The 18,408-nt window shown below is 40.8% G+C and overlaps 2 protein-coding genes across 5 annotated transcripts in view; one reads left to right on the forward strand and one right to left on the reverse strand.

Moving 5' to 3' along the window:
- Positions 1 to 13,929, forward strand: part of LOC105258876 (DNA N6-methyl adenine demethylase) — a 48,575-nt gene extending 34,646 nt beyond the window's left edge. Inside the window, 10 exon segments of the mRNA XM_020029878.2 lie at positions 1,807 to 2,037; positions 5,325 to 5,559; positions 5,869 to 6,104; positions 6,270 to 7,205; positions 7,208 to 8,822; positions 9,111 to 9,286; positions 9,398 to 9,751; positions 9,828 to 10,055; positions 10,206 to 10,360; positions 10,456 to 13,929. Of these exon segments, the coding sequence (XP_019885437.2) occupies positions 1,807 to 2,037; positions 5,325 to 5,559; positions 5,869 to 6,104; positions 6,270 to 7,205; positions 7,208 to 8,822; positions 9,111 to 9,286; positions 9,398 to 9,751; positions 9,828 to 10,055; positions 10,206 to 10,360; positions 10,456 to 13,111 (6,822 nt within the window). The 3' untranslated portion in view covers positions 13,112 to 13,929.
- The window catches only part of LOC105258875 (steroid receptor RNA activator 1), a 31,977-nt gene continuing 19,464 nt past the window's right edge, over positions 5,896 to 18,408 (reverse strand). For 3 of the 4 annotated variants that reach the window (XM_011270425.3, XM_011270426.3, XM_011270423.3), the window contains one exon: positions 15,412 to 15,705. In XM_011270425.3, coding sequence (XP_011268727.1) covers positions 15,687 to 15,705 — 19 coding nt within the window. In that variant the 3' untranslated portion in view covers positions 15,412 to 15,686. Of the gene's footprint in view, positions 6,065 to 15,411; positions 15,706 to 18,408 lie in introns of those variants that run through there. The other variant, XR_889776.2, reaches the window with a different exon arrangement.

Consider the following 18,408-nt stretch of genomic DNA (forward strand, 5'->3'; position numbering starts at 1 on the left):
TTTCTCGATTAATACAGTGCTTCGTAATATTCACTGTTCAGCACATTTTTGTCGACGTGCTCTCGTAGAATCTTTAAACTAAGCTCGCGTTGAAGCTTACAACGTCTTATATAGCACATCGATAGCATTCATGTTGCTGAAACGAGTATTGTACGTATGCACTTATACTTTCATTTAGCTTAAGTCAACAAAATGTGAATCACCACGAGTGGAATGGCCGACGTTGACGTTGAAATCGGGTACTAGCGGTCGGTCAATGCCCACGCGCTAACCACGTGGTTTGACAGGGCTCCGTGCTCAATTATTTCCAGAGCTCTCGCTCTAAATTTGAAATAATTGACGATTCAAATCCGTCAACGTTTGTTGCAGTAATGCCGATTCGATTGTCATGGTAATAGAAATGAAAAAAATATCATTATCGACGAGCGTCACGGATGTACGATATAAAAACGCTGACGGTGATTGATAGTATATTGTTCGTTTTAATATTTAATCATATCTATCGGCGTCACAAAAAAATCTATAACGGGTGCGTTATTTTTTTTTCCGAATCTCGAAAAGCTGCACGCACGAATAGTCATGGATAATTGGCTATTCGCCCGCGCATGAGAAGGTAAATCGCAACAACATCTAAAATAAGTGGATCAGCCGATCCAAACCGCCTCTCAGAAAGGTCAGCCGTCTTGTATTACACTTCCTGATCGATGATTGACGTTCGAAAGAGAATCCATCATTCTTTTCCGGACGTATTCAATGAGGATTTATCGATAGATCGAGATCGGCTCGACGTGCGTGCACGAAGAATAAAAGCGCCTCAAAAAGGGCTTCCTTCGTTTTTTTCTTCCTTTTAAAAGATGAATCTTGTCGAATGTATAACGCTGGAAATTTTTTTGAAGGAGAAAACGCTCAGCTCCGATTATATAATATGTTGTTTCTGACGTTTGATCGAAAACGGAGAAAGTGCAAGTTGCTCTTGATTTTTTTATATGCAGTATTTTTGATGACATGTTGTTGCATTTTGATACGTAAAGCTGAAAATTTCTGGTGTTCTGAAGCGTTGATCATCAAGCGTCTCAGCGTGTGACAAATGTTTCGTGAGGAAAGGAACTCTCCTTGCAAGCTCAGCGTGGGTCCGACGCGACGTCTTGTCTATTTATAAACCGATGCATAATATAACACGTACATGCTCACATACGCGACACCATGCCACGTGTATCAGAGTGCGATTCTCGCACTTGATGGCATCGCGCCACGAGAAATTGACCATGTCATCTAATAGATGAAATTCATGAAGAGAGACATTCTGAGGGGAAAACAACAATCAGCAGCTTATAGTTCGATTGACGATGCTTGTTGAACTATGGAAACCATTTCAGCCGCCTCGGCCTACTTAAGCCGCGTCGTTATTTTTAGCATTAGGGTCACACCGCCATATAGCTGGCTCTAGTAGTACCATCTTTTCTTCCTACCATTCGAGTCGACTAACTTTCTCAACCCTTCGCGTCGTTTTTATAAGATTACGACGACCATAACTCGATTTACTTATGTCTACATTAAATAAAAAGAGAGTTTTCTCCATAAAATTAACGACTCCACAAATAAAAATTTGAAAAAATATAACAATTAAATTATAATTAAAAATATTATATTTGAATGAGACTTCATATCGCTTAAATATAGGTATGAAAATTTATTCCATTTAAAATTGATTCTTAAAAAATTCAAGGAAATAGATTTTCTCATAAAACTAACGCACGTGTTTTTGTGCGAAACTTTGAAAATAAATACGGATTATGTTTGTTGCAGAGTTATCGAAAGATTGCACGGCAAGTTAGTACGCCTGACAGCGCACCAGCTGGTCTTGGTAGTCCGCAGGCTGGTATCGGCGGTTTGCAACAACAACACCAGCAACAAACGCAACAACCTTTGCATCAGGCAGATCCCATGCAGCAGACCAAGGACAATCTCAATCCCGCGGCGAACCAACAAACGGGCGCCTTGAGGAACGGCAACCCGCCACCACCCGTCGTTTCTATGGTGAGTTTTTATCCAAATTGTTTCGATTGACGCAAAGGATAGTATCCCTGTTGTGGATGTCAGCTTTTTATTAAAAAATATACGTTGACCGTTTTATATTTAAAAGATTAGCTCGAACGTATAAGACGTGATGCCAGATGCGTTTGCCAGACATTATCGAATTAAAAAGGAAAGGAAAGGAAAAATATTGAAGAGAGATTTTTCGCGAGGATTTAATCGAGCCGATTAGGACGTGTAAGGACTAGTTTTAACATTTCGTGGAGTGACGTTGCTCACGCGACGGTCCATGGCTGCAAAGGAATCGACTGCCGAAATAGCGGCGTAACATGGAGGGCAAGGGTAGACTACCGGCAGACAGTGAGTGCGGGGGCGGTGACCGGCCGCCAACGCGAATCAATACCCGCAGGAACAGGAACCACCGACCTACCGAGAGAGACGAAGATAGCGAGAAAGAGACAGAGGGAGAGAGAGAGGAGAACGACGTGTCCCGGGGACGAAAGGAGAGAGAAAGAGAGGAGCGATGAAAAGCGAGCGGTATCAAGAGGTGGAGCAGGAGTAACGATAGGAGAAGCCGGCGAGGGTAGCCGTTCAAGCACGGGAGGGGGGAGGGAGGTTCGCTAGGTACACTAGGGATAAATCTCTCGTTACATTCGTATATGAGAGATCTTTTTAACGTTACACGTATTTGAATATCTCGATTATCAATGACGACAATTTGATATAATCTTTGCTTCTTTTTCCCTCATAAATATTTGCGGATACTTGAAATAATGGTCGGCGTCAGTGTCAAGTCCATACGAGTGTATTTTTGCGCCCCATCGTTCACACGCGACGCGCGTAAAATCCTCCACGTGTGTATTCTTTAATGAAATAAACGAATCGATATGGCAGAGCGATATCGCGCGTCACATCGCTTCGCTTCGCATCGCGTCGGCAATAAATTCGTAACCTTGTGACTATAAACTCAATGTGTTTTTTAACACCCACTTGATCGTCTGCATTCGACGTGAATCACTCTTTTTTACATCGATGCGTTTAGTTACAATTCGTCGTGTGGAGACGCGGGAAAAATCTCTCTTGCGAGAAAGGCCATTGAAATCAATCAAATAAATTCGAATTACCACTTGATCCGAATTCAAGTTGAATTAATAGCTGTAATCGTTTCAACGATACATTCTCCCGTCTGATAGTCACGCCTTGTACGGCATTCATTATGCAAAAAATACTGCGCTCTATTCCACTATCGTTACAACGATATCATTTTTAATTAAGTGCGATAATCGTATACAACAGATTTATAAACCCAGAGGTAGAAATACAATACGGGCGAAACGCATTCATATCGCTTCTTTCCGTATCGCCGTTGCGTTTACACGTGCGACATTTTCATTGATGACTATGTATCCGACGTTAATTGTGCATTTCGCGCGTTAAACGCGGCTATATCCAACGCACGCAAACACGTTCGGTGTCGGGCACGAATACGATAATTGCTAATGCCGCGGTGATAAAGGAATCAACGTTACAGCGGCGTATTCATTGGAACGCCCAATTATGCAATAAACCGAAACCGCGAAATGCCGTTGCCCGATTGTTGCCGGTACGCAAATTGCGAATTGCGAATCCCACCGCGACGTGTAATGCGGTTTAGCCGCTCACGGATAGCGAGAAATGTACGAGAGACGCGCGAGCAGAATTCTTTTTCGCGACATCAGACATCGTCGATCGGATCGGACATCAATGTCAACATTTACATCGATTACATCGAGCGGTACTTCGTGCGCGATGATGCATTCGCAAATGCAATACGAGACCGAGAACGGGAGTAGGTGAAAAGTCGAGGTCGACAAACTCCCCCGGGATATCCGCCGGAAGGGCAACTTGGCTCCCGAGGGTTATGTTTGGGTGCTGTCACAGAACGTTCCGTTTTATCACGCCAGGGTCTTAGGTTGCCCTAGGTCACGATGCCACGGGAACGGAAGGATTTTCTCCCTGAGGGAGCGCGCGCGAATGTGTGTGCGTAAAGTGGAAGAGGAGGATGATACCGTGGAGAGGAATCCCTCGCCTCGCTTGGCGAGACGCCCAGGTTCTTCGGCGCTATCAACCTCGACCACAAACACCGATTCACGGTCACTTTTGAGGGTTCTCAGAGTTTCTCTATGTTCCGAGAGAGAGAGAGAGAGAGAGAGAGAGAGAGGAGAGAGAGAGAGAGAGAGAGAGACAACTAGAGCGATCGAACATTCGGCATGAACGGCTTGTTTCAATAGCTTGTCGCGACAACGCGTTAAATGTCAAACGATTAAACAATATTAATATACTCTCTTATTTCTATACACGTTGTATTATTATATTTTGATAAGTGCGAAAATCACAAGTCTTTTTATTTAGTTGAGTGGAGTGCATTTCAGCACTTTTACATTTTGGAATCGCGTAAGATCACTCGATTTAGGGAGCGGAATCGATTCGTTTTAGCTATCTAAAAGCAATTAAACGCAAATCTTGTTGTAATTTGAAGTTTAAATGTTCGCTTACGTTGTTTTTGCTTTGACAAATTTCGCTCTTGTAAGATCGCCAACATATTTGCGCGCGCCTTTCGAGGGCAATCGTTGCGAAAGCGGATGACAAAAGATCGGCCGCGGTAAACGAACCAATCGTCCTGACTCTCGCTTCTCTCGTTTTGTGTTGTACAAAGTTTTACAGTCTGGTTGCGAGGTTGCCGGCTTTCCTCTTCTTCGCCTCGCATCGCTGCGGACGGTTGGTTCCTCTCCGCCTCGGCAGCCTCGATACCGTCCTTTTTTCCCCTTCGATTCCATCTCTGTCGATTCCAGTCCCGCACACCGAGCCTTCTCTTTCTCGCTCCATCTCGTTGACGAAGAAGACGCGAGACAGGGAGGCAATGCCGAAGAAAACGAACAAGCGAACGAAAATAAATGAAAGTGAATTCGTAGCTCCATTTTTAACCGTGCGACGCATCATTTTATCTCGGCTGCGATTGCTATTATTCTGTTATTATTTATTATTTAAGTAAGTTATTATTGTAATTTATTGTAAGTTATTATTAATATAAAATATTTCGCATTTTTGCAAAAAAAGTATGGAAATTGTTTAAAGAGAAATGCTAGAAATAAAACTTGAACGCAAGAATAAAATATCGATTCTAATATAAACTTTTTCAATTCTCGGCATGTTTCTTCAACGGCAAAGGAAATTTCTTCGCGAATAAGCTGAAATTGGAGGAACCGACAAGTGACGGAAAAGTTCTTGAGTCCTTCTTTTTTTATGCGCAGTCACCCGGAGTAATGCCATTTTACGGAGATTCCGGTGCTGGCTTCCGACCCGCTGGTTTCGGAAACACAGTTTGGCATCAAGGAGTCGGACCGGTTGGCGCCGTCGCAGTCGAAACGTCACCGGCACCGTGGCCACCTCAACAATTCATTCAACAGATTTCCGCGCCAAATCAACTTGAAGAATTGAGGTATCATACTCAATATGGCGCCGCAACACCCTATCATCCTCAAACAGGTGAGTGCAAAACAAGATAAATATAGAGCGCGGAACGTTTGCATCAAGTTTTCTGAAAATCATTGTAAATGATTGCAAGTGAGAAATGTAAGCAGTATAAAGAATTTTTTTTATACTTCTTTATATCTATATATAGTTTTTCTTTACTTAAATATGGCTTACAGTATACATTTTTTTCTCGTTAAATATTTTTTTTAAATGTGACTTACCGTATACATTTTTTTCTCATTAAATATTTTTTTTCGTGTGACATTATATAAGATTGCGATAAGTGTCTTTCTTATCAATCTATTAATTTGAACGTTGCAGTCTCATATCAGCAGCAAACATTCATACCGGCGGATCAGTCTGCATTTCAACGAGCCGGGACGACGGGACAATACACCATCACGGGACAGCCCTCACCACTGGCTCCAGTTGGAGGACAAACAGTAGTTTCGACATCTCAGAGGCAGTTGAATGGACAATTTGTAGATCCTGCAGCTTCCGCTAATCAATCAGTTGCCTACGAAAGACAGGATTATGTAAATGGCTACCAACAACAAGTAAGAATCGCTGATTAAATAACGGTTCCAGCTTATACATTTAATTACAAGAATGTCTTACGACTTTCTCGTATTTGTCCTTATTTTGATAGCTATTCTAAAGCTCATCATAAATCATGTGAAGCGTTAGCAACGAACGCTACACGTCCCGTGGGCTTCTTGCAGGAAGTGACGATGGCACCGCCTCCATCGACAACGCCGACGAGTCGCAGCAGTTCGGTGCACATGGATAGTCAGCAACAGCAACAGGGAGGTCCACAGCAGCCATCGCAACAGCAGCAGCAGCAGCAACAACAAACTCCCACGGATACGCAAGTAAAAGGATTCGCCACGATTGCCGCCAGTAACGTGTCGGGAAACGAGATGCCTGGGTATCCACTTCAACCGGACCCACAGAGTTTACACAGCTCTAACGGATATCCAGGCTACGTGGAAATGGGTCAACAAACGCAGAACCAATGGCAAATGGTTTCGCAGCAGCAACAACATCATCAACAAACGCAAATGCAACGGCAACAACCAGCAGTTGACAATAATCAACAACATATATGGTCAGATACGAGCGGAAAAATGAGCAACAATGTTAACAGTAATTTAAATTGGCAAGAAAGAACGATGCAACAGCAGTCGCATCATTCCCAACAAAATATGCAAGGTAATATAAAACAAGTGGAGCAGCAACAGGCTACTCAAATGCAACAACAGGAACTGCCGAGACCGGCAAGTCACATGAGCTGGGAGACTGGAAGCGTAAAGGAACCCCAAACACCACAATCGTGGTCAGAGAACGCTGACAACCAGCAGCAACAAACTCAGGGAAACTGGTCGCGACAAAGTCCAAAGCTAAGGGATCCACAAAATTCACGGTTAACGCCATCCAGTCAGCAGCAGTCGTCACAACATCAGACGTGGCTGCAGCACTCTCCAAAACTATCAGATCATAATAGTGCTCAACAAAGCGCAAGAATGACGCCTTCTATCCAACATAATTGGCAGCAAAATAGTCCGGAAATGCAAGGATCTCAGCAGAATCCGAGACTTACGCCCTCAGGACAACAGCTACAACAGCAACCGCAACAACAACAACAGCAACAGCAGCAGCACAACAACAACAACAACAACAACAACAACAACAACAACAATGGACGCAGCAGACCAAAGTAGAGCAGAATCCCAGACTCACGCCGTCCAATCAAATGTCATGGCCCGACACGCCGACTAGTCAACCGAATTGGTCACCAAATAGCATAAAAAGTGATAATAGTCAACAGCCACAGCAACAGTGGCAAGACTCGCAACCCAGTCCTAGACGAACTCCAAGTCATCAATGGCAAAATCAGTTGACACAGGAGAACAAGTTGGACAATCGAATGTCCTGGTCACCAAAATCGGTATCGGAAAATCAACCGAATTGGGGGCAACATACGACAAAGCAAGATATGCAAAATTCTGGAGAAAGAATTGCGTGGCAACAACAACAGCAAACAACGGTAGATATTAACAAGCCGAATGGATTTCCGGAGAATCAGGATAATCCGGAAAATAGTGTCTATACTCAATCTAATCGAGTCAACCTTAATAGTCGTCTAAAATCGATGATCCTGAATAAACAGCAGCAACAACAACAACAGCAACAAATGCAGCAGCAGACATTGCAGACTCATCAACATCATCAGATGCAATCGCAACACATTAATAGTAACAAAGGATCTGCTGGAGAATATTCAACGGATGATCAGATACGCGATGTGCATGAGAATAGCGAAAAGATACAAGAAAAGCGCACGGATCATTTTATTAATCAATCGAATATTATTTCGATGTCGCAATCTAACGAGAACTTGACCGGTAATTTTTTATCGCATAGCCACCACCCTCGGGTAGATAGTTTGCCCGATGGTGGTGGCTTATGGGAATGGACGGGAGGAGAACATAATCATGATAACAATGATAATAACAAGGATAACGGTAATCCTGTATTACCGTCAGAAAATGGAATGACAGCTCTCGAAAGCTTCATGAAGCTTGCTACAGAAAATAAGAATGATATCATTGATCGATCGTGCGAGAACAAAGAGAAAAATCAACAATCTTGGGAGACACAGAGGAAAGACAACGAAGATCGAAACATAGATGACAAGTCTTTTCAGCAAAGATTATGCATAGATCAAATCGCAGACACGTCTTTCGAGGAGTCTCAAAAGACATCTGACAATGATGAAGTGAAAAGCGACAACCTAGATTTCTTAAAGACGACAAGTATTACTGTTCGTACGTCTTCCCAAGATATTGACAAATGCGACTCCGATCATGCCATCAAGCAGGAGAACACCGTGGATTACAATTGTAATGGCGATACGTCTAGCATCGCCGAAAACGAAGAAAGCAGAAAGATTGTTCCGGATTATAAATTCCGCGGTGATGGTGGTCCCGCAAAAGTATCACCGGAAACCGGTTCGTGGTGCTGTCGAAGAGGTGGAACCAAACAACCGAGTCCCGAACATCTAAAGGATGGCTGTTGCCAGGGTCTTCAAACCAAGGATGAAATGTTGGCAGATTCCCCGCAAGCAGCCGAGTTAAAAAACGAAGGGCCGCATAGTCCGCGCACTCCTGCCTCCGCGGCAACCACGACGACAAAATTGCAAGACCACTTGGACAAACTGAAGAATAATGTCAGGACCGAAGTACCGGACTGCAACTGCTTCCCTGCCGACAAATGTGAGTTTCACAATTGCGTATTCCGCATTACACTAACATTGAGAGAACACACTAACCACGAAACCACACGAAAGGAAAGTTATAAACGTATATTAATATACATTTTATGGCCAATAACTACACCGACCGATTATGCGTTCCGAAACTCGGAGGAGAATGTGCGTACCTAACCTACCCCCTTTTGCAAGGGCATACCTACCACATGCGCGGCATAAATGTTTCCGCTTCTGTTGCTTCCTTTCGTTGACGCGTCGGTCGCTCGTAAGTAAAATGAGGTTCAACCACAAGGTCCGCCAGAGCCCGGCTCATACTACACTCATCTCGGGGCGGCTGCAAGCCTGCCTGATCTTCGGAACGATCTTGAACGAAGAACCGGCCTTAAAGGTGATGCGATAAGGTTCGAAAAGGTCATCTACACCGGCAAGGAGGGTAAAACTACACAAGGGTGTCCAATGGCCAAGTGGGTAAGTCGTTTTCTCTAAATAATGATTTAGGATGTTGTTAGAAAACGAACAAATTATATCAGCAGTGGTTCTTTTCACTTTTGCAAAATTGTAATATTAATAATCTGTTAGATTATCCGACGATCTGGCATGGATGAAAAGATCTTAACTATCGTCAAACATCGTCAAGGTCACAAGTGTGCAACTGCCTGGATCGTTGTAGCTATGGTTGCCTGGGAAGGAGTGCCAACTCACGAGGCGGATCGAATTTATTCTCTCTTAACTCACAAACTCAATCGATTTGGTCTTCCAACGACTAGACGATGCGGTACTAATGAACCACGGACTTGCGCATGCCAAGGGCTCGATCCTGACAATTGCGGTGCTAGCTTTTCCTTTGGCTGCTCTTGGTCGATGTATTACAATGGCTGCAAGTATGCTAGAAGCAAAACCGTCCGAAAGTTTCGACTGTCTGTACGATCGGAGGTATACAACTCGAAAACAATCTAAACGAATATCGAGAGATTCGATTTTAAATTATAACGAAAGAATTGTCTTCTAGGAACAAGAAGTCGAGGAGAGAATGCATGTCTTGGCAACACTTCTATCACCTTTATATCTTAGCCTCGCGCCGGAAGCCTTCAATAATCAAACTCAATTCGAACGAGAGGCAAGCGAATGTCGGTTGGGATTTAAGCCAGGTCGACCATTCTCTGGTGTTACAGCTTGCATTGATTTTTGCGCGCACTCTCATCGGGACCTACACAACATGAATAACGGATGTACCGTGGTACGTGAATTCGATATATCGAATCTGATATTAATCCGATAGATTGATGTAATATTGTTTCTTCAATAATATCAAGAAAAAAAATATAAAGCTAATCATTTTATAAATATTAAAACATGTTTAATTTACACACATCGTGGTATTTTTCAGGTAGTTAGCTTGACGAAACATCGGGCATTGTCAAAACCTGAAGACGAGCAGTTACATGTACTACCTCTTTATATAATGGATGATACAGACGAATTCGGTTCAAAAGAAGGACAAGAAAAAAAGGTTCGTTCCGGCGCTCTTGAAATTTTATCCAAGTAAGTACTTCTTGAAGAATCTGGAATATTGTATATGAGGATCGCGTAAAACATTTTAATACACATATAAATGCACAATTGTGACTTTTGTTTAGATATCCATGTGAGGTTCGAGTTAGATCGGTTCCGCTTCAACCTTGCAGACGTCATGGTAAAAAAAGGAAAGAAGACGAATCTGATATTTCGAATGGTAAAAAAGATACAGTCAAAACCTTCTCAGAAAAAATGGTAGACGCTGGACGTTCAATGGGGCACGCGGACTCTTCTAAACCACAATTGAGAGAGTCGCAATTATCGCTGGAGATGACGCCAATGTTTGAAGGAATTGATGCGCAATTACAAAGTTCTCAGGTATCATCTACGGTCTTAGATAGTCCGGTATCCATGTATCAAGGTTGGGGATCGTACCAGACTGAGCAACAAGGATGGAATCGAAATGGTTGGCTTGAACAGCGAAAAAATAACTGGTTGAATCCATGGGGAGATTATCCCTCGTTTAGCGGTCTAGAAAGAGACATCAAAGTAGATCCAGATAGTACTAGTTTAGATCCAGATATCAGACCTAGGAGTACCGTTTCCCAAGAAGAGCATAGACCGAGCTCAAGGAATTTAGCTAACTCTACAGTGGATTCAGCCAGAGGATGTTATGGAAATTCAACTAGAACTCATCCCATTTCGCCTCGTTCTCATGCGAATGTAGAAACGTCTTATAGTGCATCATCGAGAAGCTATGCCTCGATGCTTCACGAACCAAAGATGATTTCGTCGAAAGAGCTAGAACATTCAAACGTGGAAAATAATTATAATCATCATATGATATCTGGAAATTATCCCGTTTCTGATAATAGACAAAATGACTGTTCTCCGAGAATAGGTTCTCTCAATTCATCGTTCGATGTGGAAACCACACAAAACGCTCCATCCAAGATAAATCCGTCGCCAAATATTCATCATGTTCGCAACACGGGACAGGATTACATCGCTAATCAATTAAGATTATCATCTCCTAGATACACGGATTCTAGTCAGAAATATTCAAACAATACGCAAAATTATATAGATGCTGAAAATGCAGCAAAATTATTGAGACCACAGACTGAGCAAACGTTCACAAATAGAATGCAACATTCTTATCCATCGCAACAGATGCAATCACCCATAAATTCCGGCTATCCAAATCAATATGGCGACGGTAATGCAGCAAATTTATTCTCTTGCGTAGACAATAGTAATCATAAGTCAATGGATATGCCAAGCACAGACATTGTGATGCATAGTTCATTGCATTTGCCAACATTTGAACAGCGAAATGATGCGCAATGCTCATTGATGCCGAATGATCAACGAAAACCCATTTATCATGCGCAAAGACAATCGGAATTAAAGCCCTTCGTGGTTAATCATCCTGTATCCCCGTCTTCCAATCAAGTTGTCTGTCCACGTAATTGGAATATGACGAACTCATGGGGTTGTAATCAAGTTAAGAATATACAGCAATCTAATGATCAGCAGATAGGTGATAAAAAAATCTGGGCCAATAAACTAACAAGGCCAGACCAAGCCAAGACTACTTCCTGGGAAACGCCATCTGAACCGTCGCCATTTCGAGTGCCAAAGGGAAGACCGCCCTCGCGAACAATATCGAATCAGAATGCATCTACGGAACTCAATACGTATCCAAATCCTTTAAACAAAACATTTTTAAAACCATCAGAATCGGCAAAACCTATTTTTGCAAATGCTCTAAGTAACAGCTCAGTCCAAAATGGATGTTTACCCAATCAAATAAAGAATAATTACACAGAAGATAAAATGCGAGAAGGATTCTACGATGGTAGACAGGAAGTGTCTAATTCCAATTCGAATTCTTTGGCTTGGGCCGAGGAGATGAAACAAGTACAGGATTTTCATGCCATGTCTGGTTTAAGTCACCATACGTTTCCTCAATATGGATATCCGACCTATCCAGTATTCGAAAAATCTTACGCAAACTCATGGGAAGGTTACAATTACAATCATCAGTCGTATCAAACCCCGGAATATCCCCAACAGTTTTATCAGCAACCAAAGCGCGAAGGCTGCTTCCACTCGTCTCAATATCCGTATCAGGGCTTGAATCCAACATACCAAGGTTTGAATTCCGGTTGGACGAGGTGGGACGCACCGCGGTGGGATATCTATGGACCGCCACCTTACTTTCCGGTAATACCGGAACCTCCGCCAAAAGCGGAGCCGCTTGGTGAAGTAGCGGACTATTCTGAAAACGAGGAATGCTTCAAAGATCCGCAAATGGGTGGTGTTGCGATCGCTTTGGGTCACGGCAGCGTACTCTTTGAGTGCGCAAAGCACGAGATGCATGCCACCACCGCCTTAAAAAAGCCCAATCGCCTCAATCCAACCAGGATTAGCTTGGTATTTTATCAACATCGTAATCTAAATAGACCCAGGCACGGTTGGGACGAGTGGGAGGAGAAGATGCGACTGCGAAAATTGGGCGTCACGACGTCGACCATCAGTAGTATGTCATCGTCGACGACCAATCCATCGACTTCAACCACTGCGACAAGTCCTAGCGGATCCATAAATGGAAAAACAACACCACTTCCATCACTATCCCACATTCCAAATGTTCCCAGCTCACAGTTTATGATGAGATCACCCACATATACCACGATGACTTGGACGACGCTCTTCCCGATGCACCCGTGCATGATAACTGGTCCATATCAGGAAGGCGGTGCGATTGGATGAGTCGAGGTTGGGCGATACAACTTCGATCGTTGATGATTGAAGCTTGTATCGAGAGAAATGCCAGAAATCGAATCTAACAAGAGGATCTAAGATGCAAGATCCTGATGAGAATCGCGACGTCTCCGATCGAGGATGAGCGATGAGGCGGCGACTTTACCACGAGAGGCTTTATATTGTTATTATCGTTATAGTTAGTTATTCCGAAAAAAAACGAGAAACACAATTTGCACTGCCATTTTTCTATTTCGGATTTTACGCAGGATTTAAACATAGCGACAAAAACGTGCTCGAATAAAGCCTCAGGTGTGATATCACTCTTTATCGGGGCTCGCATTTTATATTGACTTTTTACTGAGCTGAACTTGACAAAGGCTCTCGCAATCGAGCCGGAGGCTGCAAAATTGAGATGACAATTGATGAATGACCGAGGCTATTGACGTATCAGAAAAGCTCCGATGAAAGGCTACGCCTTGCGAAGACTTTGATACGATAGATTTTCGTATTCTGATCCTGTACACTTTAAGTAATATCGCTTACATATAACGATTTCGTGTTGGTAGAATTGTAACCTTATTAGCTAGTCGAAGTCTAGATGATGAATCACGCGATGTCACACGTATACACAGAGCACACATTAAGCGTATTGCACACTCCAAACACTCAAAAAAACTTGCACGATATAATCTCAGAATTATCGCACTTTCGAGAAATTTCGTAAAAGATAAAAAAGAAAATAAAGAAATATTCATCGTATAAGAAATATCAATTATTTGAATTAAATATACAATGAAACTGCTGGATAAGATATCTTGATTGGACACACACTATATATATATATATATATATATATATATATATATATATATATATATATATATATATATATGCACCGTGGCCCATTTTAATCGACGCACCTGAATATCTCCGTTGGTAAGCCAAATACAAAAAAATTGTTCAGACAAAAGTTGTATGGTTTCAAGGGGGACATAAGATGATTTTACATAAACCGTAAAATATCTTGTAAAATATTCATTTTTCGATTATTTTACCTTAATACTTTTATGTACAAAATAATGAGAAGAATCAATTGGTGTAAAGAAAACACATAATTGTTTCGAACAAAAAAATGTAATTGTTAATTGCAAATTAAAAAATGATTTCAAGCCTCATAACTTGGAAAGTATTTAATGAAAACTAACTTAATTATAGTGTTTTGGAAAGCTCTTCAGATGAGCTACAAGAATATGCGAAAGCATATAGGGTGTCCCATTTAAAAAGTTGGAGCTGACCTTCACGTGACCTTCAGGTGGCTTTTCAAGATCAAACTAATGACACCATCTTATGTCCCCTTTGAAACCATACAACTTTTGTCTGAACAATTTTTTTGTATTCGGCTTACCAACGGAGATATTCAGGTGCGTCGATTAAAATGGGCCACAGTGTATATACAGAGTGTTGAAAAATTAAGTGCCATAAATTTGTGTGATGAAAGAAGGAATCAATATAAGCATTTTAAGTATAGGAACCGTGGGTCGGCGACGCTTAGTTACGGCGTGACAAGGGTTTAATTAAATTGTCACAATGTCTGCAATACAATGATTTTATTCGGTTAATTTTAGATGTTTATAATAAATGTTCGAAATTACGACCGCCAACGTTCCGACAAAAATCAGAACGACGGAGCAATGATTCCCGCGTTCTTTGGAATATTCCAGGAGTTTGTCGGATAGTTTCAGACGCCTCAACGATACGAGCGACCAGATCCTCCTCGGATTCAACCGGTTCGGAATAAATCATATTTTTCATTGCACCCCAGAAGTAGAAATCGAGAGGCGTCAAATCTGGTGACCTTGCAGGCCACGCCACAGGTCCATCCCGCCCGATCCATCTGTTGCCGAAAGTCTTGTCACGCCGTAACTAAGCGTCGCCGACCCACGGTTCCTATACTTAAAATGCTTATATTGATTCCTTCTTTCATCACACAAATTTATGGCACTTAATTTTTCAACACCCTGTATATATATATTTTTTTATAATATCTCTTATTACATATATCATTTAAATAACACATATATTGAAATGCTTTCAAGTTTTAATATATGTTGATTTTAAATTTCTTTTCAGAATCTATCGAAATGAAAAAGAGAGGGCGATAATTCCGGGAATACTTCTTTTTATTCGTTAGTTGAACGATTCTTCGCGAAAGTCCAAGCACAATCCTAAATATCCAAATGAGGACACGACGACAATGATCTCAAGTCTTTAAATTAATTAAACGATATGTAATGTATATCTGATTTTTAGCCTTTGTACATTTCGCTTCTTATTCTCGTATTTATTTACGTGTTTGTACTCGTAGCTAAGTACTAAGTACGATTAATTCAAGTGACAAGCGATATAATACTAACCATACACCCTTCGGGTCGGCTGAGTACAAAGCATTTATCTAACAATCACGTGACGCGTAGAGTAGGGGTGGTGTATCTATTGGTCCGCGATACACGTTGGACACGCCAAGTGTTGTCTCCATCATCGATTTGACGTTCTTCCCTTACGTGTGTTTGTTTCACTTCATTTAACTCTTTTCACTCGATCTAAAAAATATTCGACATAATTTATTAAAATTCGACAAATATATCAAAATAATTGTGTATGAACTAGTTTTAAAGTAGAGTTTAAAGGGTTAATCATTTTCCAATATGAGCGATGACATTTGTACTTGACATCTTGTCGAAATAAAAGGGATAGATAAGAATGGTCGAAAACTAATTGGTGCGACAAAAGGAATTTACTCAATTCCTCTCTGAGATTTGACGCGTGATCGTATTATTGAATTAGTAGAAATGGAAAGATTCGATCTGTGACTATCATGTTCTCTATTATTCTTGATTTTATTTGTACATATTAATCTTTTAGCCTGAGCCTGTTGCAAGCGGTACAAGGCTAGGCAACAGAGTTCAGTTGATGACCTTTGATATCGAGGGCCAACCTCTGGCGGTATGTCGATTGACTTCTTGATAGAGAATAGATACCCACTGTCATCGTGGAGAGTCTCTTAAAGGATTTCAATGCCGTAGATCGGTGTCTTGACACCATGGTAGCGGATCGAAATCAACTTTTTTGTGCGCATGGATTTTTGTTGCGTATAGAAAATCATTAGATCTTAAAATAGCAGATTTGTTGATAAGAAATGTAATGTTAGCGCATTAGTACATCCGGACTGTTACTTGTGACAAGACTTTTTAAATTTTCACAGTTTGGCGAAAGCTAAGAGTGTTCTTCATCCCGTTACGCTCCTATTAAACTATCGAACACATTCCATGTTTCCGTTAAGAGATCCCAGTAATGTCTTGACGGTAGTTTTTGCACTTTCCATATTCTTGACTCATGCTTTCCATATTCCTACATTTTCGGAGCTTAACTTGCGTTATTTCGAAAGGAGTGACGGGCAGGAGAATTCATCATGTTCTTTAAAAAAAAGGATATCGCAGCCTTTCTCTCAAGTTGCTTGACCTCCCTCAGGGAAGATTGAGAAGTGTAGAGGAAATGTCTTTTTATCGAAAATACGAAATGTCGCGTTGAATTTTAAAAATGCTCTCTTCGATGACATTGGATAGTAAGAAGGTAGATAGAATTGAATCTGGAATGTTAAGAATCAAAAAGGAAAACGGTAAAGCTTCTCGCGAGGGGATCGTATTGTGATCCATCGTCTATGTTTAGCAGAGTAGTAAATAGGTATCTAGATACTCTATCTGCGGAAAATTGACCAGAGGAAGGTAGCCAAAGCGTGGAAGAGAATGCAAAATCGAAAAGGTCCACTTATTTATTTATTTTCGCTACGTTATTTCAACGATTATTTTCGATTTTTTCAAATAAGCATTTTACAGCGCAAAAATTTGTATTTTAGCTGATAATGAAGAGTGAATTGTGAAGGGTTTTTGATTTTGGCTCGCGTATCAGTCGAGTCCTATCTTTCCTTTTTGCATTTATGTCCGCAAATCGGTGAAATGAAAAAAAGAAAGAAGCGAGACGCGACCAACCCTCGCCTACTGGAGTATTATAGGAATCATTAATATATTATCATTCATTAGTTATCGCATGTAATAGTAATAGTAATAGTAATAATAATAATATCGGCAACACAGTAATAACTAGTAATATAATCTCTAATTTAATGTATTATTTATTAATTAAGTTTGATAACGTGGTGTTATACCGTTATTCTATTTTTTCAGCAAGCTGACGACTCGAGTTTCGATTGAGATTATCCGACTTCTCGTGCGTTCCGGTCAATCGAAATTTTTTTAATTTCGAAAATATTTTAATGTTACGTTGATTTTTTGCTCGTATCACTCTTCTCATAAATGAACAATCTCAGATATACGCACATATTTTAATCGAAAAAAAGGTATTAATCAAATTTTTTCACATTTTACATTCATTCGTTTTTTCATTTTTTATATTTATTAACTTTCATCGTATATTATCTCTTGAATATTTTAAACATGATTTAATGATTAAATCTCGAGTTTTTATAATTTTAAAAAAGAGGAATTTTGGATGCATATAAATAGATATTTTTATTAAAAAAAAAAAAAAATCGATTCCGGCAAAAGCACTTGGAAATGTCGCGATACATTTCACATCGAAAATCCACACATATATACTAATTTTCCAATCTATTCCAAAAAAGTATCTCCGTTCTATAAGCTATAAGTTCGCTACTATTTCTTCACGTGAAATTGATAGAAATGCGTACAAGTACGGCAAATGGGATTATTTCAAACGCAACACTCGTTTCTTTCGTTTCACACGGATACACGCGCGTACATTCGGTACGCGAGCGAGATCACTGATACATTTTCTAGATAAGGCAGCTTTTTTCAGATGGCAATGAGAGTACAATGTAGAATATCATCGGGGCCCGATGGCTTTTTTAACATATACAACCAGATTATCCTCCTCCTCGAATCGTTCCGCAAAAATGACAATACAATGACAAACGCGATATATTTGTATCGAATTTTGATTAAATCTCGAAACGCGCGTTTCTCCCATAATTCTCGGATCTAATAGGTGTCGCGAACTCTATGCGTGTTGTATGTTATGGTCTATTGTAAAAATATTTTATTTGGTATCGATTATAGTTAAAGGATATTTTGAATCTTCTCTTCCCCCTTCCCCCGTAACGAAGAATAAATTATGATTTGCCTTTGTTGTGTAATTCAATAATAAATAATTCAGTTAACACTTTGAAAGTATAATGAAAAAGAAGCATAAAAGTTTTTGCGACACCT

This window comes from Camponotus floridanus, unplaced genomic scaffold, assembly GCF_003227725.1.
Source record: "Camponotus floridanus strain SB8 unplaced genomic scaffold, Cflo_v7.5 scaffold115, whole genome shotgun sequence".
Taxonomy (NCBI): Eukaryota; Metazoa; Arthropoda; class Insecta; order Hymenoptera; family Formicidae; genus Camponotus; species Camponotus floridanus.